General features: G+C 41.9%; 1 protein-coding gene across 1 annotated transcript in view; it reads left to right on the top strand.

The window, feature by feature from the left end:
* The first annotated feature begins 1,632 nt into the window (after nt 1–1,632).
* Nucleotides 1,633–26,142, top strand: part of LOC115915961 (E3 ubiquitin-protein ligase BRE1B-like) — a 61,508-nt gene continuing 36,998 nt past the window's right edge. Inside the window, 5 exon segments of the mRNA XM_030969660.1 lie at nt 1,633–1,765; nt 4,747–4,909; nt 10,050–10,157; nt 13,137–13,286; nt 22,768–22,880. Coding sequence (XP_030825520.1) covers nt 1,634–1,765; nt 4,747–4,909; nt 10,050–10,157; nt 13,137–13,286; nt 22,768–22,880 — 666 coding nt within the window. The 5' untranslated portion in view covers nt 1,633.

Here is a 26,142-nt window from a genome sequence, read left to right as displayed (position 1 = left end):
TGCCCATGGCCGGGGTCGGGGCCAAGCGGGGACCCCCAAATCCCCCCAAAATCCACCACAAATTTCTGAAAAATCCCCCCAAAATCATCTTAAATGCCCCCAAAAATCCCCCAAAAAATCACCTGAAATCCCCCCAAATCCCCCAAAATGACCCAAAATCCCCCAATTTCCCCCATCCAGGTGCCCATGGCCGGGGTCAGGGCCAAGTGGGGACCCCCAAAATCCCCAAATCCCCCAAAATCCCCCCAGAATTCCCCCAAAATCCCCCAAAATCCCCTTAAATCCCCAAAAATCCCCCCAAATTCCTGAAACATCCCCCCAGAATCACCTTAAATCCCCCCAAAATCCCCTAAAAATCACCTTAAATCCCCCCAAATCCCCCAAAATGACCCAACCCCCAATTTCCCCCCCAGGTGCCCATGGCCGGGGTCAGGGCCAAGCAGGGACCCCCCAGAAATCCCAAAAATTTCGAAAATCCCCCCAAATCCCCCCCAAATTCCTGAAAAATCCCCCAAAAATCATCTAAAATCCCCCAAAATCAACCCAATTCCCCTTAAAATCCCCCAAAAATCCCCAAATTTTCCCAAAATCCGCCCCAAATTCCTGAAAAATCCCCAAAAATCACCTTAAATCCCCCCAAAAACCCGTAAAAATCACCCGAAATCCCCAAAATGACCCAAAATGACCCAACCCCCCCAATTTCCTGCCAGGTGCCCATGGCCGGGGTCAGGGCCACGCGGGGACCCCCAGAAATCCCAAAAAATTTCGAAAATCGCCCCAAAATCCCCCACAAATTCCTGAAAATTCCCCCAAAACCCCCAAAATCACCTTAAATCCCCTAAAAATCACCTGAAATCCCCCAAAATCCCCAAAATGACCCAAATCCCCCAATTTCCCGCCAGGTGCCCATGGCTGGGGTCAGGGCCAAGTGGGGACCCCCAAAATCCCCCCAGAATTCCCCCAAAATCCCCCCCAAAATCCCCTTAAATCCCCCCAAATCCCCCCCAAATTCCTGAAAAATCCCCCAAAATACCCCACAAAAATCACCTTAAATCCCCAGAAAATACCCCAAAATGACCCAAATTTTCCCAAAATCCCCCAATTTCCCCCCCAGGTCCCCATGGCCAGGGTCGGGGCCAAGCGGGGACCGCCCAGAAATCTCAAAAAATTCCCAAAATCCCCCAAAAATTCCTGAAAAATCCCCCCAAAAATCACCTAAAATTCCCCAAAATCCCCCAAAATGACCCAAAATCCCCCAATCCCCCCCCAGGTGCCCATGGCCGGGGTCAGGGCCAAGCGGGGACCCCCAAATCCCCCAAATCCCCCCCAAATTCCTGAAAAATCCCCCAAAATCACCTTAAATCCCCCCAAAATCCCCTAAAAATCCTCTTAAATCCCCAAAAATCCCCCAAATTTTCCCAAAATCATCCAATTTCCCCCCAGGTGTCCATGGCCAGGGTTGGGGCCAAGCGGGGACCCCCCAAAATCCCCACAAAATCCCCCCCAAATTCCTGAAAAATCCCCCCAGAAAAATCACCTAAAATCCCCCAAAATCAACCCAATTCCCCTTAAAATCCCCCAAAAATCCCCAAAATGACCCAAAATCCCCCAATTTTCCCCCATCCAGGTGCCCATGGCCGGGGTCGGGGCCAAGCGGGGACCCCCCGAGGCCGGGGGGGGCCCCCCCGAGAAGAGACCCCCCCGGGAGGAGCAGCCGCCGACCACGCTGATCGAGCCCCTGCGCCTGGGGGGCATCAGCTCCACGGTGAGCGCACCTGGGGGCACCTGGGCGCACCTGGGCACACCTGGGCACACCTGGGCACGGCTGGGCACGGCTGGGAGGGGATAAAGCAAAAAAACCCCGTGAAATTTGGGTGAAAAATGGGGATTTTGGGGTTGAAAATGGGGAAATTTGGGGTTACCTCGGCACAGTTGGGACAGGTAAAACACAAAAAAATTGGGGTTAAAATGACCAGAATTGGGATTGTGGGCACTGAAAGCACACCTGGGCACACCTGGGCACGGCTGGGCACAGCTGGGAGGGGATAGACCAAAAAAACCCCGTGAAATTTGGGTGAAAAATGGGGATTTTGGGGTGAAAAATGGGGATTTTGGGGTTGAAAATGGGGAAATTTGGGGTTACCTCGGCACAGTTGGGACAGGTAAAACACAAAAAATTGGGGCAAAAATGACCAGAATTGGGATTTTGGGCACTGAAACCACAGCTGGGCACACCTGGGAGGGGATAGACCCAAAAAACCCCGTGAAATTTGGGTGAAAAATAGGGATTTTGGGGTGAAAAATGGGGATTTGGGGTGAAAAATGGGGATTTTGGGGTTACCTGGGGGGGTTAAAGCCCCACGCTGATCGAGCCCCTGCGCCTGGGGGGCATCAGCTCCACGGTGAGTGCACCTGGGCACACCTGGGCGCACCTGGGCACAGCTGGGCACGGCTGGGCACGGCTGGGAGGGGATAGACCAAAAAAACCCCGTGAAATTTGGGTGAAAAATGGGGATTTTGGGGTTGAAAATGGGGAAATTTGGGGTTACCTGGGCACAGCTAGGACAGGTAAAACACAAAAAATTGGGGTTAAAATGACCAGAATTGGGATTTTGGGCACTGAAAGCACAGCTGGGCACAGCTGGGCACACCTGGGCACAGCTGGGAGGGGATAGACCAAAAAAACTCAGTGAAATTTGGGTGAAAAATGGGGATTTTGGGGTGAAAAATGGAGATTTTGGGGTGGAAAATGGGGAAATTTGGGGTTACCTGGGCACAGCTAAGACAGGTAAGAATGGGGTTAAAATGACCAAAATTGGGATTTTGGGCACTGAAACCACACCTGGGCACAGCTGGGCACAGCTGGGCTCACCTGGGCACAGCTGGGAGGGGATAAAGCAAAAAAACCCCATGAAATTTGGGTGAAAAATGGGATTTTGGGGTTGAAAATGGGGATTTGGGGTTACCTGGGCACACCTGGGCACAGCTGGGACAGGTAAGAATGGGGTTAAAATGACCAAAATTGGGATTGTGGGCACTGAAACCACAGCTGGGCACAGCTGGGGGGGGGAGAAAATGGTGAAAATTGGGGAAAAATTGGTGAAAATTTGGAGAAAATGGGTGAAAATTGGGGGTTTAGGGACACGTGGGCACAGCTGGGCACACCTGGGCACACCTGGGCACACCTGGGCACAGTCCCCTCACCTGTGCAGGAGGAGATGGATGTGGAGAGTCTGCAGGTGTGGAACAAGGACCTGTCACACCTGGGTCACCTGTGTGTCCTCACCTGTCTCTCACCTGTGTGTCCTCACCTGTCCATGTCTCACCTGTCTCACCTGTCCATGTCTCACCTGTACAGGAGGAGATGGACGTCAAGGTGCTGCAGTTCCGGAACAAGAAGCTGTGTGTCACCTGTGTCTCACCTGTCCATGTCTCACCTGTCCGTGTCTCACCTGTCCATGTCTCACCTGTGTCTCACCTGTCCAATCTCACCTGTCCGTGTCTTACCTGTCCATGTCTCACCTGTACAGGAGGAGATGGATCTCGAGGTACTGCAGTTCCGCAACAAGAAGCTGTGTGTCACCTGTGCTGATCTCACCTGTCCATGTCTCACCTGTCCATGTCTCACCTGTCCATGTCTCACCTGTCTCACCTGTCCATGTCTCACCTGTACAGGAGGAGATGGACGTCAAGGTGCTGCAGTTCCGCAACAAGAAGCTGTGTGTCACCTGTGTGATCTCACCTGTCCATGTCTCACCTGTCCATGTCTCACCTGTCCATGTCTCACTTGTCTATGTCTCACCTGTCTGATGTCACCTGTACAGGAAGAGATGGATCTCAAGATGCTGCGGTTCCTGTCTCACCTATCTGTGTCTCACCTGTATGATCTCACCTGTACAGGAGGAGACGGATCTCAGGGTGTTTCAGTTCCTGTCTCACCTGTCCGTGTCTCACCTGTACAGGAGGAAATGGATGTCAAGGTGCTCCAGTTCAGGAACAAAAAGCTGTGTGTCACCTGTCCATGTCTCACCTGTCCATGTCTCACCTGCCCATGTCTCACCTGTCCATGTCTCACCTGTCCATGTCTCACCTGTCTGTGTGTCACCTGTCCGTGTCTCACCTGTGCAGGAGGAGATGGACGTCAAGGTGCTGCAGTTCCGCAACAAGAAGCTGTGTGTCACCTGTCTCACCTGTCCATACCTGTTCCACAGGAGGAGATGGATCTCAGGGTGTTTCACTTCCTGTCTCACCTGTCCATGTCTCACCTGTCCATACCTGTCCCACAGGAGGAGATGGACGTCAAGGTGCTGCAGTTCCGCAACAAGAAGCTGTGTGTCACCTGTGTGATCTCACCTGTCCATATCTCACCTGTCCGTGTCTCACCTGTCCATGTCTCACCTGTCTCACCTGTCCATACCTGTCCCACAGGAGGAGATGGACGTCAAGGTGCTGCAGTTCCGCAGCAAGAAGCTGTGTGTCACCTGTCTCACCTGTCCATACCTGTTTGCTCACCTGCACAGCAGGAGATGGATCTCAGGGTGTTTCAGTTCCTGTCTCACCTGTCCATGTCTCACCTGTCCATACCTGTCCCACAGGAGGAGATGGATCTCAGGGTGTTTCAGTTCCTGTCTCACCTGTCCATGTCTCACCTGTCCATACCTGTCCCACAGGAGGAGATGGACGTCAAGGTGCTGCAGTTCCTGTCTCACCTGTTCACATCTCACCTGTCTGATCTCACCTGTGCAGGAGGAGATGGACGTCAAGGTGCTGCAGTTCCGCAACAAGAAGCTGGCCGAGCGGCTGGAGCAGCGCCAGGCGTATGTGGGACGCTGTACAGAGGAGAGGACTCGGAGTTCGCCAGGCCACCGACGACGCCACGCTGCACCTGGTCAACCGCTTCTGGGCGCAGGTGAGCGCACCTGGGCGCACCTGGGAGGGGATAAAGCAAAAAAACCCCGTGAAAATCGGGTGAAAAATGGGGGTTTTGGGGTGAAAATGAGGATTTTGGGGTGAAAAATGGGGATTTTGGGGTGAAAAATGGGGATTTTGGGGTGAAAAATGGGGATTTGGGGTTACCTGGGCACACCTGGGCACGGCTGGGAGGGGATAAAGCAAAAAAACCCCGTGAAATTTGGGTGAAAAATGAGGATTTGGGGTGAAAAATGGGGATTTTGGGGTTACCTGGGAGCACCTGGGACAGGTAAAACACAAAAAATTTGGGGTTAAAATGACCAAAATTGGGATTTTTGGCACTAAAGCCACAGCTGGGCACAGCTGGGAGGGGATAAACAAAAAAACCCCGTGAAATTTGGGTGAAAAATGGGGATTTTGGGGGAAAATGGGGATTTTGGGGTGAAAAATGGGGATTTTGGGGAAAAATGGGGATTTTGGGGTGAAAAATGGGGATTTGGGGTTACCTGGGCACACCTGGGCACGGCTGGGAGGGGATAAAGCAAAAAAACCCCGTGAGAATTGGGTGAAAAATGGGGATTTTGGGGTGAAAAATGGGGATTTTGGGGTTACCTGGGCACACCTGGGACAGGTAAAACACACAAAAATTTGGGGTTAAAAGCACCAAAATTGGGATTTTTGGCACTAAACCCAGACCTGGGCACAGCTGGGCACAGCTGGGAGGGGATAAACCAAAAACCCCGTGAAATTTGGGTGAAAAATGGGGATTTTGGGGTGAAAAATGGGGATTTTGGGGATTTGGGGTTACCTGGGCACACCTGGGACAGGTAAAACACAAAAAATTGGGGTTAAAAACACCAAAATTGGGATTTTTGGCACTAAACCCAGACCTGGGCACAGCTCGGCACGGCTGGGCACAGCTGGGAGGGGATAAACAAAAAACCCCGTGAAATTTGGGTGAAAAATGGGGATTTTGGGGGAAAATGGGGATTTTGGGGTGAAAAATGGGGATTTTGGGGAAAAATGGGGATTTTGGGGTGAAAAATGGGGATTTGGGGTTACCTGGGCACACCTGGGCACGGCTGGGAGGGGATAAAGCAAAAAAACCCCGTGAAAATCGGGTGAAAAATGGGGATTTTGGGTTAAAAATGGGGAAATTGGGTTAAAAATGGGGTAACCTGGGCACACCTGGGCACACCTGGGGGAGGTAAAACCCAAAAATTTGGGGTTAAAATGACCAAAATTGGGATTTTTGACACTAAACCCAGACCTGGGCACACCTGGGCACGGCTGGGAGGGGATAAACCAAAAAAACGCCGTGAAATTTGGGTGAAAAATGGGGATTTTGGGGTGAAAAATTAATGGGGATTTTGGGGTTACCTGGGCACACCTGGGACAGGTAAAACACAAAAATTTGGGGTTAAAAACACCAAAATTGGGATTTTTGACACTAAAATCACAGCTGGGCACAGCTGGGAGGGGATAAAGCAAAAAAACCCCGTGAAATTTGGGTGAAAAATGGGGATTTTGGGGTGAAAAATGGGGATTTTGGGGGAAAATGGGGATTTTGGGGTGAAAAATGGGGATTTTGGGGTGAAAAATGGGGATTTTGGGTTACCTGGGCACACCTGGGACAGGTAAAACCCAAAAAATTTGGGGTTAAAAACACCACAATTGGGATTTTTAGGCGCTCAAATTATTCCCATTTTTTGGGGGGAATTTGGGATTTTTTGGGGGGTTTCTGAGTTGAATTTTGGGGTTTTTTAACCCATTTTTAACCCTTTTTCCTCCAGCTGGATTTGAGGTTGATTTTGGGGTAATTTTGGGGTTAGGGAGTAACCCTCATGATTGGGGTGGTGGGGTAATTTTGGGAGTTTGTGTTTATTTTGGGATCTCAATTTTGGGGTCGTTTTTTTGGGGTAATTTGGGGATTTTTGTGTTTAATTTTGGGATTTTGGGTTGCCAATTTTGGGGACGTCTTGGGGGTAATTTTGGAAGTTTTGGGGTTGCTACCATAATTTTGGGATTTTTTGACAATTTTTGGGGTTGGTTTTGGGGCACTTTTGGGGTTTTGGGATTTTCCACCCCAACCCTACAGTAATTTTGGGGTAAATTTGGGTTTTTTTGGGTTCCAGTTTTGGGATTTTCCTGCCAATTTTTGGGGTAATTTTGGGTTTTTTGGGATTTTCCATCCCATCGATCTCTCAGTAATTTTGGGGTTTTTTGGGTTCCAATTTTGGGATTTTCCTGCCAATTTTTGGGGTCGGTTTTTGGGGCAATTTTGGGGTTTTTTGGGATTTTCCATCCCATCGATCTCTCAGTAATTTTGGGAATTTTTGTGTTCTAATTTTGGGATTTTCTTGCCAATTTTTGGGGTCGTTTTTTGGGGTAATTTGGGGATTTTTTGTGTTCTAATTTTGGGATTTTCTTGCCAATTTTTGGGGTTGGTTTTTGGGGCAATTTTGGGGTTTTTGCATTTTCACCCATTGATCTCTCAAAATTTGGGGTTTTTGGTTCCAATTTTTGGGATTTTCTGCCAATTTTTGGGGTCGATTTTGGGGTAATTTTGGGAGTTTTTTTGTGTTCTAATTTTGGGATTTTCTTGCCAATTTTTGGGGTCGGTTTTTGGGGTAATTTTGGGAGTTTTTTGTGTTCTAATTTTGGGATTTTCTTGCCAATTTTTGGGGTAATTTTGGGGGTTTTTTGTGTTCTAATTTTGGGATTTTTTTGCCAATTTTTGGGGTTGGTTTTTGGGGTAATTTTGGGTTTTTTGGGATTTTCCATCCTCTATCTCTCAGTAATTTTGGGGTTTTTTGGGTTCCAATTTTGGGATTTATCTGCCAATTTTTGGGGTCGATTTTTGGGGTAATTTTTGGGGTTTTTTGGGTTCCAATTTTGGGATTTTCTTGCCAATTTTTGGGGTCGGTTTTTGGGGTAATTTTGGGGATTTTTTGTGTTCCAATTTTGGGATTTTCTTGCCAATTTTTGGGGTTGATTTTTGGGGTCATTTTGGGGTTTTTTTGGTGTTCAAATTTTGGGATTTTTCTGCCAATTGTGGGGTCATTTTTAACCATTTTTAACCCGTTTTTAACCCTTTCCTCCCCAGCTGGATTTAAATGGATTTGGGGTTGATTTTTGGAGTAATTTTGGGGGATTTTCACCCATTTTTAACCCTTTCCTGCCCGGCTGGAGTTGAGTGGGTTTGGTAATTTTGGGATTTTTCTGCCAATTTTTGGGGTTGGTTTTTGGGGTCATTTTGGGGGATTTTCACCCATTTTTAACCCATTTTTAACCCTTTTTTCCCCAGCTGAATCTAAGTGCATTTGGGGGTCATTTTGGGGTCATTTTTAACCCTTTTTTAACCCATTTTTAACCCTTTTTTTCCCAGCTGGGTTTCAATGAATTTGGGGTCATTTTGGGGTCATTTTTAACCCTTTTTAACCCATTTTTAACCCTTTTTTCCCCAGCTGGATTTAAGTGCATTTGGGGTCATTTTGGGTTTTTTAAATCATTTTTAACCCATTTTTGGCCCGTTTTTAACCCTTTCCTCCCCAGCTGGATTTCAATGAATTTGGGGTTAATTTTGGGGTCATTTTTAACCATTTTTAACCCTTTTTTTCCTCAGCTGTATTTAAGTGAATTTGGGGTCATTTTAACCCATTTCTAACCCATTTTTAACCCTTTTTTCCCCAGCAGGATTTCAATGAATTTGGGGTCGTTTTGGGGTGATTTTTAACCCGTTTCTGACCCATTTTTAACCCTTTCCCACCCAGCTGGATTTCAATGCGTGTTGGGGCGATTTTGGGTGGAATTTTGGGGTATTTTAAGCCATTTTTAACCCTTTTTTAACCCGTTTTTTCACCCATTTTTAACCCTTTCCTGCCCAGCTGCATTTCAATTAATTTGGGGTCATTTTGAGCCCGTTTTTAACCCTTTCTTCCCCAGCTGGATTTGAATGGGTTTGGGGTCATTTTGGGGTCATTTTGAACCCGTTTTTTGCCCATTTTTAACCCTTTCTTTCCCAGCTGGACTCGGGTTGGTTTGGGGTTGGTTTTTGGGGTAATTTTGGGTTTTTTTAACCCATTTTAACCTATCATTTGGAGTATTTTAACCCGTTTTTAACCCCATTTTAACCCTCCTCCCCAGCTGCATTTAAATGAATTTGGGGCCATTTTAACCCATTTTTTACCCATTTTTAACCCTTTCTTCCCCAGCTGGACTCGGGTTGGTTCGGGGTTGTTTTGGGGTAATTTTTGGGGTTTTTGGTGTTCTAATTTGGGGATTTTTCTGCCAATTTTGGGGGTCATTTTGGGGTCATTTTTAACCATTTTAACCCGTTTTTAACCCTTTCCTGCCCAGCTGCATTTCAATGAATTTGGGGTCATTTTGGGGTCATTTTTAACCATTTTGGGGACTTTTTAATCCTTTTTAACCCTTTTTTCCCCCAGCTGGGTTTCAATGAATTTGGGGTCATTTTGGGGTCATTTTTCACCATTTTTCGCCCGTTTTTAACCCTTTCCTCCCCAGCTGGATTTGAATGAATTTGGGGTTAATTTTGGGGTCATTTTTAACCATTTTTAACCCTTTTTTTCCCAGCTGGGTTTCAATGGATTTGGGGTCATTTTGGGGTCATTTTAACCCATTTTTAACCCTTTTTTAACCCGTTTTTAACCCATTTTTAACCCTTTCCTGCCCAGCTACATCTAAGTGCATTTGGGGTAATTTTGGGGTAATTTTAACCCATTTTTAACCCTTTTTTCCCCAGCTGGATTTCAGTGAATTTGGGGTAATTTTTAACCATTTTAAACCCATTTTTCACCCGTTTTTAACCCTTTCCTGCCCAGCTGCATTTCAATGAATTTGGGGTTGGTTTGGGGGTCATTTTTAACCATTTTTAACCCGTCTTTAACCCATTTTTAACCCTTTTTTTCCCAGCTGGATTTCATTGAATTTGGGGTCATTTTGGGGTCATTTTTAACCCGTTTTTAACCCCATTTTAACCCTTTCCTGCCCAGCTGCATTTCAATGAATTTGGGGTCATTTTGGGGTCATTTTTAACCCTTTTTTAACCCGTTTTTAACCCTTTCCCGCCCAGCTGGAACGGGGGTGCAGGCGCGCGTTGTGGTGGCGCACGTAAGCGCGACGGAGGAGGGGGGGGGGTGGGGGAGGGGCGGCCCCGCCCCCCCCCGGGGAACCCCCCGAGCCGCCCCCGGGGAACCCCCCCGGGGAACCCCCCGAGAGGAGAGGTCAGAGCTGGGAAAGCCGGGGGGAATTTGGGGTTTTGGGGCAAAAGTTTGGGGGAAATTTGGGGGTTTTGGGGCAAAAATTTGGGGGATATTAGGGGAAAAATTTTGGGGAAGATTCGGGAATTTTAGGGGGGAATTTGGGGGAAAAATTTGGGGAAAATTTGGGGATTTTGGGGGAAAATTTGGGGGAGATTTGGGGGTTTTGGGGGAAAAATTTGGAATTTTAGGGGGAAAATTTGGGGCGGAAATTTGGGGGAAATTTGGGGATTTTGGGGGAAAATTTGGGGTTTTTGTGGGAAATTTGGGGAATTTTAGGGATTTTCTAGGGGGAAATTTGGGGATTTTTTGGGCATTTTAAGGAGGAAATTTGGGATTTTAGAGGAAAATTTGGGATTTTTGTGGGAAATTTGGGTTTCCTGGGAGGAAATTTGGGGGTTTTGGGGCATTTTAGGGATTTTTAGGGGGGAAAATTTGGGGATTTTTAGGGGGGAAATTTGGGGATTTTGGGGAAAAATTTTGGGGTTTTTTTGTGGGAAATTTGGGGAATTTTAGGGATTTGGGGTTTTAAGGGGGAGATTTGGGGGTTTTGGGGGAAAAATTTGGAATTTTAGGGGGAAACATTTGGGGGAAATTTTGGGGTTTCGGGGGCAAAAATTTGGAGCTTTTTGGGGCAAAAATTTGGAATTTTAGGGGGGAAATTTGGGGGAAATTTTGGGGTTTTGGGGGAAAAATTGGGGGAAATTTGGGGATTTTGGGGGAAAAATTTGGGATTTTGGGGGGAAAATTTGGGGGAAATTTGGGAAATTTTAGGGGGGGAAAATTTGGGGAATTTTAGGGGATTGATTTTGGGGAAAAATTTTGGGGTTTTGGGGCAAAAATTTGGAATTTTAGGGGGAAAAATTTAAAGTATTTGGGAGAATTTTTATGGGGGTTTTTTAGGGATTTTTTGGGGAAATTTGGGGGGTTTTGGGGGAAAATTTGGGATTTTAGGGGAAAATTTTGGGGGGTGAAAATTTTTGAGGGAAATTTGGGGTTTTTGGGGGAATTTTGGGGGAAAAATTTTAGGGGAAAATTTGGGGAATTTTGGGGGAAATTTTACGGCAAAAAATTTGGGGTTTTGGGGGGGAAAATTTTGGGGAATTTAGGGCCCGGAAAATTGGGATTTTTGGCGCAAAAATTTGGGGAATTTTAGGAGGAAATTGGGGATTTTAGGGGAAAATTTGGATGTTTGGGGGAAATTTGCGGATTTTTGGGGAAATATTTGGGGAGATTTGGGGTTTTGGGGGAAAAATGTGCGGAATTTTGGGGGAAACATATTGGGAAATTTTGGGGATTTTTGGAAAAATTTGAGCTTTTTGGGGCAAAAATTTGGAATTTTAGGGGGGAAATTTGGGGGAAATTTTGGGGTTTTGGGGGAAAAATTTGGGGGAATTTTGGGGATTTTGGGGGAAAATTTTGGGATTTTAGGGGGAAATTTGGGGGAAAAATTTGGGGGAAATTTGGGGAATTTTAGGGGAAAATTTGGGGAATTTTAGGGATATTTTTGGGGAAAATTTGGGGTTTTTGGGGGAAAAATTTGGAATTTTAGGGGGAAAAATTTGGGGAATTTTAGGGATTTTTATGGGGGAAATTTGGGGATTTTTGGGGAAAATTTTGGGTATTTTGGGGGGAAATTTTGGGGGAAAAATTCGGGGGAAATTTGGGTGTTTTGGGGGAAATTTGGGAAATTTTAGGGGGAAAATTTGGGAATTGGGGATTTTATGGGGAAAAATTTGGCGTTTTTTGGGGGCAATACCTGAATTTAGATGAAAAATTTGGGAATTTTAGGGATTTTTATGGGGGAAATTTAAGGATTTTTGGGGAAAATTTGGGGGTTTTGGGGGAAAAACTTGGGATTTTAGGGGGAAATTTGGGAATTTTGGGGCAAAAATTTGGAATTTTAGGGGGGAATTTGGGGCAAAAATTTGGGGGAAATTTGGGGATTTTGGGGGAAAATTTGGGGAGATTTTTGGGGTTTTTAGGAGGAAAATTTGGAATTTTGTTGGGGAAAAATGGGGCGGAAATTTGGGGGAAATTTGGGGGTTTTGGGGCAAAAATTTGGGTTTTTTGGGGGAATTTTGGGGGGAAAATTTTGGGTTTTTGTGGGAAATTTGGGGATTTTTAAGGGGGTAATTTGGGGATTTTTGGGGAATTTTGGGGGGCAAAATTTTAGGATTTTGGGATTTTAGGGGAAATTTGGGGGTTTTGTGGGGAATTTAAGATTTACGATTTAATGTGACAGTTTGTGCGATTTTGTACGGAAAAACAAGTTTGGGTAATTTAGAGAATTGTACAGGAAAATTAGTGTAAATGAATATTGATGTTTTGAGAGGAAGTGGGGATTTTAGGGGAAAATTTGGATGTTTGGGGGGAAATTTCAGATTTTGAGTTTCTTTCCCAGGAGGCTTTTGGTTGGGGGAAATGTGGGATTTTGGGGAAATTTGGAATTTTGGAAGGGAAATTTGGGGATTTTTTGGGAAATTTGGGAAATTTTAGGGATTTTTAAGGGGGAAATTTGGGGATTTTGGGAAATTTGGGAAATTTTAGGGATTTTCAAGGGGGAAATTTGGGGAGTTTTTGGGAAATTTTAGGGATTTTTAAGGGGGAAATTTGGGGATTTTTTGGGGAGGAATTTGGGGAATTTTGGGGCATTTTAAGGATTTTCAAGGGGGAAATTTGGGGATTTTTGTGGGATTTGTAAGGGGGCAATTTTGGGGGATTTTTAGGAGGAAATTTGTAGATTTTGGGGGGAAAATTTTGGGTGTTTTGGGGGGGCAGATTTGGGGATTTTGGGGGAATTTTAGAGAAAAATTTGGGGATTTTGGGGGGAGAAATTTGGGATTTTTGGGGCATTTTGGGACGCATTTAATGGGAAAATTGGCGTTATCATTAGCGTGAATGTATCCCTAATTAGCATAAATGAATATTGATGTTTTGCAGAGGCGTGGGCGGGGCCAGAGGAGGGCGTGGCCTTGGCCCCGCCCCCGCCCAGGCTGAGCTTTGCCCCCGAGGCTGTGGCGCGGCTGGGGGGGGCGCTGGGCCGCGTGCAGAGGGGGCTGCAGCACCTGGGGGGGCACCTGGGCAACAACGGTGAGTGGGGGGCACAGCTGGGCACAGCTGGGCACGGCTGGGAGGGGATAGAGCAAAAAAACCCCGTGAAATTTGGGTGAAAAATGGGGATTTTGGGGTGAAAAATGGGGATTTTGGGGTTACCTGGGCACACCCGGGACAGGTAAAACCCAAAAAATTTGGGGTTAAAATGAACAAAATTGGGATTTTTGATACTAAAGCCACAGCTGGGCACAGCTGGGCACAGCTGGGAGGGGATAAAGTAAAAAAATCCCGTGAAAATTGGGTGAAAAATGGGGATTTTGGGGTGGAAAATGAGGATTTTTGGGGTTACCTGGGCACACCTAAGGGGCAAAAAAGGGTGAAAATTTGGGGAAAATTTGGGAAATTTGGGGGTTTAGGGACATCTGGGCACACCTGGGCACACCTGGGCACAGCTGGGAGGGGATGGACAAAAAAAACCCCGTGAAATTTGGGTGAAAAATGGGGATTTTGGGTGAAAAATGGGGATTTTGGGTGAAAAATGGGGATTTTGGGGTGAAAAATGGCAGAAAAGGGGGAGAAATTTGGGGGAAATTGGGGGAAAACTTGGAGAATTTTGGGGGAAAATTGGTGGAAATTTGGGGAGAATTGGGAAAATTTGGGGGGAAATGGGAAAATTGGTGAAAATTTGGGAGAAAAATGGGAGAAAATTCTGAGAAAATCGGTGAAAATTCGAGAAATTTGGGGAGAATTTGGGGGAAAATTGGAAGGAAATTGGGAGAAATTGGGAAAAAATTGAGGGAAAATTGTGAAAAAATTGGGAGAAATTTGAGGGGAAATTGGGGAAAATTGGGGGAAAAATGAGAGAAAATTTGGGGAAATTGGGGGAAAATTGGGAAAAAAAGGAGGAAATTGGGGAAAATTGGGGGAAAATTGGTGAAAATGGAGAGAAATTTGGGGAAAATTGTGAAAAAATTGAGGGGAATTTGGGAAAATTGAGAGAAAATTGGGGAAAATTTGAGGGGAAATTGGTGAAAATTGGGGGAAATCAGAGAAATTTGGGAAAAATTTGGGGAAAATTGGGGGAAATTGGGAAAATTTGGAAGAAAATTGAGGGGAAATTGGGAAAAATTGGTAAAATTGGGAGAAAATTGGGGGGAAAATTGAGGAAAATTGGGGAGAATTGGGAAAATTTGGGGGGAAATGGGAAAATTGGTGAAAATGGGAGAAAATTCTGAGAAAATCGGTGAAAATTCGAGAAATTTGGGAGAAATTGAGGAAAAATTGGGGAAAATTCTGAAAAAATTGGGAGAAATTTGAGGGGAAATTGGGGAAAGTTGGGGAAAAATGGGAGAAAATTTGGGGGAATTGGGAAAAAAGGAAATTGGGGGAAAATTGGTGAAAATGGAGACAAATTTGGGGAAAATTGGGAAAAAATTGGGGAAAATTTGAGGGGAAATTGGTGAAAATTGGGGAAAATCAGAGAAATTTGGGAAAATTTGGGGGAAAAATGGCAGAAAATTGGGAGAAAATTTGGGAAAATTGGGGAAATTGGGAAAAATTGGTAACATTGGGAGAAAATTGGTGAAAATTTGAGAAATTTGGGGAAAATTGGGAAAAAAATGGGGAAAATTTGGGGAAATTGGTGAAAATTGGGGGAAATCAGAAATTGGGAGAAATTTGGGGGAAAATTTGGGAGAAAATTGGGGAGAATTGGGAAAATTTGGGGGAAAATTGGGGAAAATTGTGAAAAAATTGGGAGAAATTTGAGGGGAAATTGGGGAAAATTGGGGGGAAAGTTTGGGGAAAATTGGGAGAAAATTTGGGGAGAAAATTCCAGGAAATTGGGGGAAATTGGTGAAAATTAGGCTTAAATTAAAAATTGGGAGAAAAGTTGGGAAAAAAATGGGGGGGAAATTGGAGAAAGTTGGGAAAAAATTGGGAGAAAATTGGGAGAAAATTGGGAAAAATGGGAGAAAATTCAGGAAAATTTGGGGGAAAATTGGGAGAAATTTGGGGAAAAATGGGGGGAAAAATGGGGAAAAATTTGGAGAAAATTGGGAGAAATTTGGTGAAAATTGGGGAAAACGGGGAAATTGGGGAAAGTTGGGAAAAAATTTGGAGAAAATTGGGGGAAAATTGGTGAAAAAATTGGGAAATTTTGGGGAAAATTGTGGGGAAAATTGGGAGAAATTTGGGAAAATTTGAAAATTTGGGAAAATGGGGGAAAAATTTGGGGAAAAATTGGGAAATTTGGGAGAAATTTGGGGAAATTGGGAAAAAAATTGGGAAAATGGGGAAAAATTTGGGGAAAATTGAGGGAAAATTGGGAAAATTCTGAAAAAATTGGGAAAAATTTGGGGAAAATTGGGAGAAAATTTTGAAGAAAATTGGGGAAATTTGGGGAAAATGGAAAATGGGAGAAATTGGAAATTTGGGGAAAAAATTGGGGGAAAAATTGGGGAGAAAATTTGGGGAAAAATTGGGAGAAAATTGGGAGAAAATTGGGAAAAATTGGGAAAATTGGGGGGAAAATTGGGGAAAAATTTGGGGAAAATTGGGGAAATTTGGGGGAAAATTGGGGAAAAATTGGGGAAAAATGGGGAGAAATTTGGGGAAAATGGGGAAAAATTGGGGGAAAATTGGGGGAAAATTGGGAGAAAAATTGGGGAAAATTTTGGGGAAAATTTGGGGGAAAATTGGGGAAATTTGGGGAAAAATTTGGGGGGGGAAAATGGGAGAAAATTTGAGAAAATGGGGGAAAATTGGGAGAAATTTGGGGGAAAATTGGGGAAAATTGGGAAAAATTTGGGAGAAAATTGGGGAAAATTTGGGAAAATTGGGGAAAATTTGGGGGAAAATTGGGGAAAATTTGGGGAAAATTGGGAAAAATTGGGAGAAAATTGGGGGAAAATTGGGGAAAATTGGGGAAAATTGGGGGAAAATTGGGGAAAATTTGGGAGAAAAAATTTGGGAGAAAATTTGGAAAAATTGGGAGAAAATTTGGGAGAAAATTGGGAAAAATTGGGGGGAAAATTGGGGAAAATTGGGGGAAAAATTTGGGGAAAATTGGGAGAAAATTGGGGGAAAATTGGGGAAAATTGAGGAAAATTGGGGAAAAATTGGGAGAAATTTGGGAGAAAATTGGGGGAAAATGGGGAAAAATTGGGGGAAAATGGGGAAAAATTTGGGGGAAAAATTGGGGGAAAATTGGGAAAAATTTGGGGAAAATTGGGGAAAAATGTTGAAAAATTGGGAGAAATTTGGGAAAATTGGGGAAAATTTGGGGAAAAAATTGGGAAAAAAAATTGGGGAAAATTGGGGAAAATTTGGGAGAAAATTTGGGAAAATTGGGGAAAATTGAGAAATTGGGGAGAAAAATTGGGGAAAATTGGGAAAAATTGGAGAAAAATTGGGGAAAAATTGGGGGGAAAATTGGGAGAAAATTGGGAAAATTTGGGGAAAATTGGGAAAATTGGGGAAAAATTGGGAGAAAATTGGGAGAAAATTGGAGGAAAATTGGGGAAAAATTGGGAAAATTGGGGGAAAATTTGGGGAAAAATTGGGGAAAAAATTGGGGAAAATTTGGGAAAATTGGGAGAAAAATTGGGAGAAAATTTGGAAAATTGGGGGAAAATTGGGAAAAATTGGGAAAAATTGGGAAAAAAAAAATTGGGAGAAAATTGGGGGAAAATTGGGGGAAAATTGGGAGAAAATTGGGAAAAAATTGGGAGAAAATTGGGAGAAAATTGGGAGAAAAATTGGGGAAAATTTGGGAAAAAATTTGGGAAAAATTGGGGAAAATTGAGAGAAAATGGGAGAAAATTGAGGAAAATTGAGAAAATTGGGGAGAAATTTGGGAAAAATTGGGGAAATTTGGGGAAAATTTGGGAAAAGAAAAATTGGGAGAAAATTTGGGGAAAATTGGGAAAATTTGGGGGAAAATTTGAAAATTGGGGAAAATTTGGGGAGAAAATTTTGGGGGAAAATGGAAAAAAAATTGGGAGAAAATTTGGGAAAATTGAGGGAAAATTGGGAGAAAATTTGAGAAAATTGGGGAAAAAATGGGAGAAAATTTTGAGAAAATTGGTGAAAATGGGAGAAATTTTGGGAAAAAATTGGGAGAAAATTGGGGAAAATTGGAAAAATTGGGGAAAATTTGGGAGAAAATTTGGGGAAAATTTGGAGAAAAAATTGAGTGAAAGAAAAAAAGAAGTTTGGGAAAAATTGGGAGAAAATGGGGGGAAATTGGAGAAAATTGAGGAAAAGGGAGAAAAGTAGGAGAAGTTTGATTGAAATTGGGGAAAATTTGGGAGAAAATTCGGAGAAAATTGGAAAAAAATGGGGAAAATTGGGGGGAAAATTGCTGTAAATGGGGGAAAATTGGGAGAAAATTTTGGGCATTTTTGGTGGGAATTTTTGGGGGATTTTTGGGTAAAATTGGTAAAATTTTGGGGCTTTTGAGAATTTCTGGTTTTGGCGGAATTTTGGGTGAAATTCTGTGGGAATTTTGGGTGAATTTAGAGGAATTTGGGGGTTTTTTCGGTGGGTTTTTTGAAAATTTTAATCTTTTTGGGGGATTTTTGAGTCTTTTTTCTGGGAATTTTGTGGGAATTTTTGGGGAATTTTTGGTGGGATTTTGGGTGGGATTTTTGGGATTTTTGGGACTTTTTGGGATTTTGAATTTTAAGAAAATTTGGGGGGAATTTGGGGTGGATTTTCTTGGATTTTGGGTGATTTTCTGTGGGATTTTTTGCAAGTTGCAATTTTGGAGCTTTTTTCTGGGAATTTTGGGAATTTTTGTGGAATTTGGGGTGGAATTTTGGGGATTTTGGGGCTTTTGAGAATTTGGAATTTTGGAAGAAATTTGGGTGGATTTGAATCAATTTCTTGAGGTTTTCTTCTGGGATTTTATTTTGAATTTCATGCGTTTTTTGGCAGAATTTTGGGGGTCTTTTCTGGGATTTTTTGGGGGATTTTTTGGGGAATTTTGTGGGAATTTCCAGGATTTGGGAATTTTGGAATTGGGGGGGTTTGGGGGGAATTTTTGGGGAATTTTTGGGGAATTTTGGGTGGGATTTTTGGTGGTTTTTTGTTTGATTATTTGAAATTTTTGACCTTTTTTGGGGGAATTTTTGTGGAATTTTGGGTAAAATTTTTGGGATTTTGGGGCTCTTGGGGATTTTTGATTTTTGATGCAATTTGGGAGGAATTTTGGGTCAATTTTTTTCAATTTTTGGGACTTTTTATTAGATTTTTTAAAACTTGGTTTTTTGGGAATTTTGGTGGAATTTTGGGCGGAATTTTCGGGATTTTGGGGCTTTTGAGAATTTGGAATTTTGGAGGAATTTTGGGTGGATTTGAGTGAATTTTTTGGGGTTTTTTTCTGGGATTTTTTGGGAATTTTGGGTGGAATTTCTGGAATTTTGGGGCTGTTGGATTTTCTAATTTTTAGGAAAACTTTGCAGGAATTTGGGGTGGTTTTTTTGCAGGATTTTTGGGGATTTTGGGTGATTTTTGCTGGAATTTTGGGTGGAATTTTTGGGATTTTGGGACTTTTTGAGACTTTAATTTTTAGGAAAATTTGGGAGGAATTTTGGGTGGATTTTCTTGGATTTTCTGTGGGATTTTTTTGAATTTTAGATCTTTTTTCCTGGGATTTTGGGGATTCTTTGTTGGAATTTTGGGCAGAATTTTTGGGATTTTGGGGCTTTGGAGAATTTGGAATTTTGGAGGAATTTTGGGTGGATTTGAATCAATTTTTTTGGATTTTTTGTTGGGATTTTTATTGAATTTTAGGCATTTTTGGGCAGAATTTTGGGGTTTTTGGGGGATTTTTTGTGGAATTTTTTGGGAATTTGGGGATTTGACAATTTAGGGATTTTTGGGTGGAATTGAGGTGATTTTGGGTGGATTTGAATCAATATTTTGGGATTTTTGGTTGGGATTTTTCTTGAATTTCAGGCATTTTTGGCAGAATTTGGGGGTTTTTTCTGGGATTTTTTCTGGGATTTTTTGGGGAATTTTGTGGGAATTTTGAAAATTCGATAATTTAGGGATTTGGGTGATTTTGGGACGATTTTTTGGATGGAATTGCAGCGGATCTGGCGGCTCCAGGACCCCAATTTTGGGGAAATTTTGGAAAATTTTTGTGGCAATTTTTGTGGAATTTTGGGCAGAATTTTTGGGATTTTGGGCTTTTTGAGAATTTGGAATTTTGGAGGAATTTTGGGTGGGTTTGAATGAATTTGTTGGGATTTTTGTTGGGATTTTTCTTCAATTTTAGGTGTTTTTTGGGCAGAATTTTGGGTTTTTTTCTGGGATTTTTTCTGGGATTTTTTCTGGGATTTTTTGGGGAATTTTTTGGGAATTTTAAAATTTCAGAATTTAGAGGAATTTTGGGGGATTTTTGGGGGATTTTTATGGAATTTTAAGGGGAATTTTGGGGGGATTTTGTGGGAATTTTTGTGGAATTTTGGGTGGAATTTTGGGGATTTTGGGACTTTTAAGAATTCCTGCTTTGGGTGGAATTTGGGGTGAATTTAGAGGAATTTGGGGTGGTTTCTGTGGGCATTTTTTGCAATTTTAAACCTTTTTTTGGGGTTTTTGAGCCATTTTTTGTGGGAATTTTGTGGGAATTTTTGTGGAATTTTGGGTGGAATTTTTGGGATTTTGGGGCTTGTAGAAAATTGCTGCTTTTGGTGGAATTTTGGGTGGTTTTGTGGGATTTTTTGTAATTTTGAACCTTTTTTGGGGATTTTTGGGCCCTTTTTTCTGGGAATTTTGTGGGAATTTTTGGGGAATTTTGGGTGGAATTTTGGGTGGAATTTTTGGGATTTTGGGACTTTTTGAGAGTTTAATTTTTAGGAAAATTTGGGAGGAATTTTGGGTGGATTTTCTTGGATTTTGGGTGATTTTTAATGGATTTTTTTTTGAATTTTAGACCTTTTTTTCTGGGATTTTGGGGGATTTTTGGTGGAATTTTGGGCGGAATTTTTGGGATTTTGGGGCTTTGGAGAATTTGGAATTTTGGAAGAATTTTGGGTGGATTTGAATCAATTTTTTAGGATTTTTTGTTGCGATTTTATTTTGAATTTTCGGCATTTTTTGGCAGAATTTTGGGGTTTTTTCTGGGATTTTTTTGGGGATTTTTTGGGGAATTTTGTGGGAATTTCAGGATTTGGGAATTTTGGAATTGGGGGGAATTTTTGGGGAATTTTGGGGAATTTTGGGTGGGATTTTTGGTGGTTTTTTGTTTGATTATTTGAAATTTTTGACCTTTTTGGGGGGAATTTTTGGGCTTTTTTTTCCGGGAATTTTTGTGGAATTTTGGGTAAAATTTTTGGGATTTTGGGGCTCTTGGGGATTTTTGATTTTTGATGGAATTTGGGAAGAATTTTGGGTCAATTTTCTTCAATTTTTGGGACTTTTTATTAGATTTTTTAAAACTTGGTTTTTTGGGAATGTTTGTGGAATTTTGGGCGGAATTTTCGGGATTTTGGGGCTTTTGAGAATTTGGAATTTTGGAGGAATTTTGGGTGGATTTGAGTGAATTTTTTGGGGTTTTTTTCTGGGATTTTTTGGGAATTTTGGGTGGAATTTCTGGAATTTTGGGGCTGTTGGATTTTCTAATTTTTAGGAAAACTTTGCAGGAATTTGGGGTGGTTTTTTTGCAGGATTTTTGGGGATTTTGGGTGATTTTTGCTGGAATTTTGGGTGGAATTTTTGGGATTTTGGGACTTTTTGAGACTTTAATTTTTAGGAAAATTTGGGAGGAATTTTGGGTGGATTTTCTTGGATTTTCTGTGGGATTTTTTTGAATTTTAGATCTTTTTTCCTGGGATTTTGGGGATTCTTTGTTGGAATTTTGGGCAGAATTTTCGGGATTTTGGGGCTTTGGAGAATTTGGAATTTTGGAGGAATTTTGGGTGGATTTGAATCAATTTTTTTGGATTTTTTGTTGGGATTTTTATTGAATTTTAGGCATTTTTGGGCAGAATTTTGGGGTTTTTGGGGGATTTTTTGTGGAATTTTTTGGGAATTGGGGGGATTTGACAATTTAGGGATTTTTGGGTGGAATTGAGGTGATTTTGGGTGGATTTGAATCAATATTTTGGGATTTTTGGTTGGGATTTTTCTTGAATTTCAGGCATTTTTGGCAGAATTTTGGGGTTTTTTCTGGGATTTTTTCTGGGATTTTTTGGGGAATTTTGTGGGAATTTTGAAAATTCGATAATTTAGGGATTTGGGTGATTTTGGGACGATTTTTTGGATGGAATTGCAGCGGATCTGGCGGCTCCAGGACCCCAATTTTGGGGAAATTTTGGAAAATTTTTGTGGCAATTTTTGTGGAATTTTGGGCAGAATTTTTGGGATTTTGGGCTTTTTGAGAATTTGGAATTTTGGAGGAATTTTGGGTGGGTTTGAATGAATTTGTTGGGATTTTTTGTTGGGATTTTTCTTCAATTTTAGGTGTTTTTTGGGCAGAATTTTGGGGTTTTTTTCTGGGATTTTTTGGGGAATTTTTTGGGAATTTTAAAATTTCAGAATTTAGGGGAATTTTGGGTGATTTTTGGGGGATTTTTATGGAATTTTGGGGGGATTTTGTGGGAATTTTTGTGGAATTTTGGGTGGAATTTTGGGGATTTTGGGACTTTTAAAAATTCTTGCTTTGGGTGGAATTTGGGGTGAATTTAGAGGAATTTGGGGTGGTTTCTGTGGGCATTTTTTGCAATTTTAAACCTTTTTTTGGGGTTTTTGAGCCATTTTTTGTGGGAATTTTGTGGGAATTTTTGTGGAATTTTGGGTGGAATTTTTGGGATTTTGGGGCTTGTAGAAAATTGCTGCTTTTGGTGGAATTTTGGGTGGTTTTGTGGGATTTTTTGCAATTTTGAACCTTTTTTGGGGATTTTTGGGCCCTTTTTTCTGGGAATTTTGTGGGAATTTTTGGGGAATTTTGGGTGGAATTTTTGGGATTTTGGGACTTTTTGAGAGTTTAATTTTTAGGAAAATTTGGGAGGAATTTTGGGTGGATTTTCTTGGATTTTGGGTGATTTTTAATGGGATTTTTTTTGAATTTTAGACCTTTTTTCTGGGATTTTGGGGGATTTTTGGTGGAATTTTGGGCAGAATTTTTGGGATTTTGGGGCTTTGGAGAATTTGGAATTTTGGAGGAATTTTGGGTGGATTTGAATGAATTTGTTGGGATTTTTTGTTGGGATTTGTCTTCAATTTTAGGTGTTTTTTGGCAGGATTTTGGGTTTTTTTGGGGGGAATTTTTGTGGAATTTTGTGGGAATTTTGGGATTTGACAATTTAGGGATTTTTGGGTGGAATTGAGATGATTTTGGGTGGATTTGAGTGAATTTTTTGAGTTTTTTCTGGGATTTTGTTTTGAAATTTTTGGCGTTTTTTGGCAGAATTTTGGGGTTTTTTTCTGGGATTTTTTCGGGGAATTTTTGGGGAATTTTGGAATTTGATAATTGGGTGATTTTGGGGTGATTTTTGGGATGCAATTGCAGCGGATCTGGCGGAACCAGGGCGGGAGCTGCTGCGGGAGCTGCTGCGGGAGCACCGGAGGCTGCAGGAGCTGACGCAGAACCTGCACGAGAAACACCAGAGAGAGGCCCTGGAGGTACCTGGGGCACAGCTGGGCACAGCTGGGCACACCTGGGCACACCTGGGCACAGCTGGGAGGGGATAGACAAAAAACCCTGTGAAATTTGGGTGAAAAATGGGGATTTTGGGGTGAAAAATGGGGATTTTGGGGTTACCTGGGCACACCTGGGCACGGCTGGGAGGGGATAGAGCAAAAAAACCCCGTGAAATTTGGGTGAAAAATGGGGATTTTGGGGTGAAAAATGGGGATTTTGGGGTTACCTGGGCACAGCTGGGCACACCTCGGCACACCTGGGCACAGCTGGGTACAGCTGGGCACGGCTGGGAGGGGATAAACAAAAAAAACCCCGTGAAATTTGGGTGAAAAATGAGGATTTTGGGGTGGAATCTTCACAATTTTGTAGAATATTTCGGAATTTTTTTGGGGGATTTTTTTAGGATTTTGGGGGAATTTTTGGGGGGAATTTTTTTAGGACTTTTTGGGGGATTTTTTTAGGATTTTTTTTAGGATTTTTTGTGGATTTTTTTAGGTTTTTTGGGGGATTTTGGGGGGATTTTTGTGGGATTTTATGGTGGATTTTTTGGGGGGATTTTTGGGGTTTTTGGTGTCCCTCACCTGTCCCTCACTGTGACCAATTCAGTGAATTTTTGAGTGAATTTCGCTGATTTTTTGGGGCAAATTTAATGAATTTTGAGGTAAAATCTTCGCAATTTCACAGAATTTTTTTGGATATTTTGGGGGATTTTTTGGGGATTTTTTGGGGCATTTTTTGGGGGATTTTTTTCGGGATTTTTTGGGGGATTGTTTAGGAGATTTTTTGGGGATTTTGGGGAATTTTTGGGGGATTTTGGGGGAATTTTTTAGGATTTTTTGGGGGATTTTTGGGGGGTTTTTGGTGTCCCTCAGCTGTTCCTCTCCTGTCCCTCACTGTGACCAATTCAGTGAATTTTTGAGTGAATTTCGCTGAATTTTGGGGCCAATTTAATGAATTTTGGGGTAAAATCTTCACAATTTTGCGGGAATTTTTTGTGGATTTTTTGGGGGATTTTTTGGGGATTTTTAGGATTTTTTGGGGGATTTTTTGGGGGGAATTTTTGTGGATTTTTGGGGTTTTTTTTGGGGATTTTGTGGGGATTTTTTGGGGAATTTTTTTTTATTTTTTGGAAGATTTTTTGGGGGATTTTTTGGGGTTTTTGGTGTCCCTCACCTGTCCCTCACTGTGACCAACTCAGTGAATTTTTCAGTGAATTTCGCTGATTTTTTGGGGCCAATTTAATGAATTTTGGGGTAAAATCTTCACAATTTCGCGGAATTTTTTGGGGATTTTTTGGGGGATTTTTTTGGGATTTTTGTGGGATTTTTTAGGATTTTTTGGGGGGTTTTTTGGGGATTTTTTGGGGATTTTTAGGATTTTTGGGGGGATTTTTTTAGGATTTTTGTGGGATTTTTTGGGGTATTTTTGGGGATTTTTTGGGGTTTTTGGTGTCCCTCACCTGTCCCTCACTGTGACTAACTCAGTGAATTTTTCAGTGAATTTTGCTGATTTTTGGGGCCAATTTAGTGAATTTTGTGATAAAATCTTCACAATTTCGTGGGATTTTTTAGGACTTTTTGGGGGATTTTTTTAGGATTTTTTTTAGGATTTTTTGGGAATTTTGGGGGGAATTTTTGGGTGGATTTTTTTGGGTTTTTGCTGTCCCTCACTGTGATCAATTCAATGAATTTTTCAGTGAATTTTGCTGATTTTTTGGGGCCAATTTAATGAATTTTGGGGTAAAATCTTCGCAATTGGGCGGAATTATTTGGGATTTTTTGGGGAGATTTTTTGCGAGGATTTTTTGTGGATTTTGGGGGGATTTTTTGGTGGGATTTTTTTAGGATTTTTTGGGGGATTTTGGGGGATTCTGGGGGATTTTTTGGGGGAATTTCTTTGGGGATTTTTTTGGGGTTTTTGGTGTCCCTCCCCTGTCCCTCACTGTGACCAACTCAGTGAATTTTTCAGTGAATTTCGCTGATTTTTTGGGGCAAATTTAATGAATTTTGAGGTAAAATCTTCGCAATTTCACAGAATTTTTTTTGATTTTTTGGGGGATTTTTTGGGGATTTTTTGGGGCATTTTTTGGGGGATTTTTTTCGGGATTTTTGGTGTGGGATTTTTTGGGAGATTTTTTGGGGATTTTGGGGAATTTTTGGGGGATTTTGGGGGAATTTTTTAGGATTTTTTGGGGGATTTTTGGGGGGTTTTTGGTGTCCCTCAGCTGTTCCTCTCCTGTCCCTCACTGTGACCAATTCAGTGAATTTTTCAGTGAATTTCGCTGAGTTTTGAGGCAAATTTAGTGAATTTTGGGGTAAAATCTCCAGAATTTCGTGGAATTTTTGGGGGATTTTTGGAGGATTTTTTTGGGATTTTTTTAGGATTTTTTGGGGGATTTTTAGGATTTTTTGGGAGATTTTTTTGGGGATTTTTTGGGGGTTTTTGGTGTCCCTCCCCTGTCCCTCACTGTGACCAATTCAGTGAATATTTCAGTGAATTTCGCTGATTTTTTGGGGCCAATTTAATGAATTTTGGGGTAAAATCTTCACAATTTCGCGCAGTTTTTGGGGATTTTTTGTGGATTTTTTGGGGGATTTTTTTAGGATTTTTTGTGGATTTTTTGGGGATTTTTAGGATTTTTGGGGGGATTTTTGGGGGATTTTTGGGGGTTTTGGTGTCCCTCACCTGTTCCTCCCCTGTCTCTCACTGTGACCAATTCAGTGAATCTTTAAATGAATTTCGCTGATTTTTGGGAGCAATTCAGTGAATTTTGGGGTAAAATTTTCACAGTATTGCGGAAGTTTTTTGGATTTTTGGGGGATTTCTCTAGGATTTTTTTGTGGATTTTTTGGGGTGTTTTTTTGGGGATTTTTGGGGGATTTTTTGTGGATTTTTTGGGGTTTCTTTGGGGGGATTTTTGGGGGATTTTTTGGGGGGATTTTTTGGGGGGATTTTTTGGGGATTTTTAGGGGAGGAATTTTTTTAGGATTTTTTAGGATTTTTTGGGGGATTATTTTAGGATTTTTGGGGGGAATTTTTTGGGAATTTTTGGGGGATTTTTTAGGATTTTTGGGGGGATTTTTTTGGGAATTTTTTTAGGTTTTTTGGGGGTTTTTTTGTGGATTTTTGGGGGTTTTTTTGGGGGATTTTGTGGGGATTTTTTGGGGAATTTTTTTTTATTTTTTGGGTGATTTTTTTAGGGTTTTTGGGGTTTTTGGTGTCCCTCACCTGTCCCTCACTGTG

Source organism: Camarhynchus parvulus, unplaced genomic scaffold (assembly GCF_901933205.1).
Source record: "Camarhynchus parvulus unplaced genomic scaffold, STF_HiC, whole genome shotgun sequence".
Taxonomy (NCBI): domain Eukaryota; kingdom Metazoa; phylum Chordata; class Aves; order Passeriformes; family Thraupidae; genus Camarhynchus; species Camarhynchus parvulus.
Note: the sequence above shows the minus strand (reverse complement) of the source record. Positions and strands in the feature narration are given on the sequence as shown.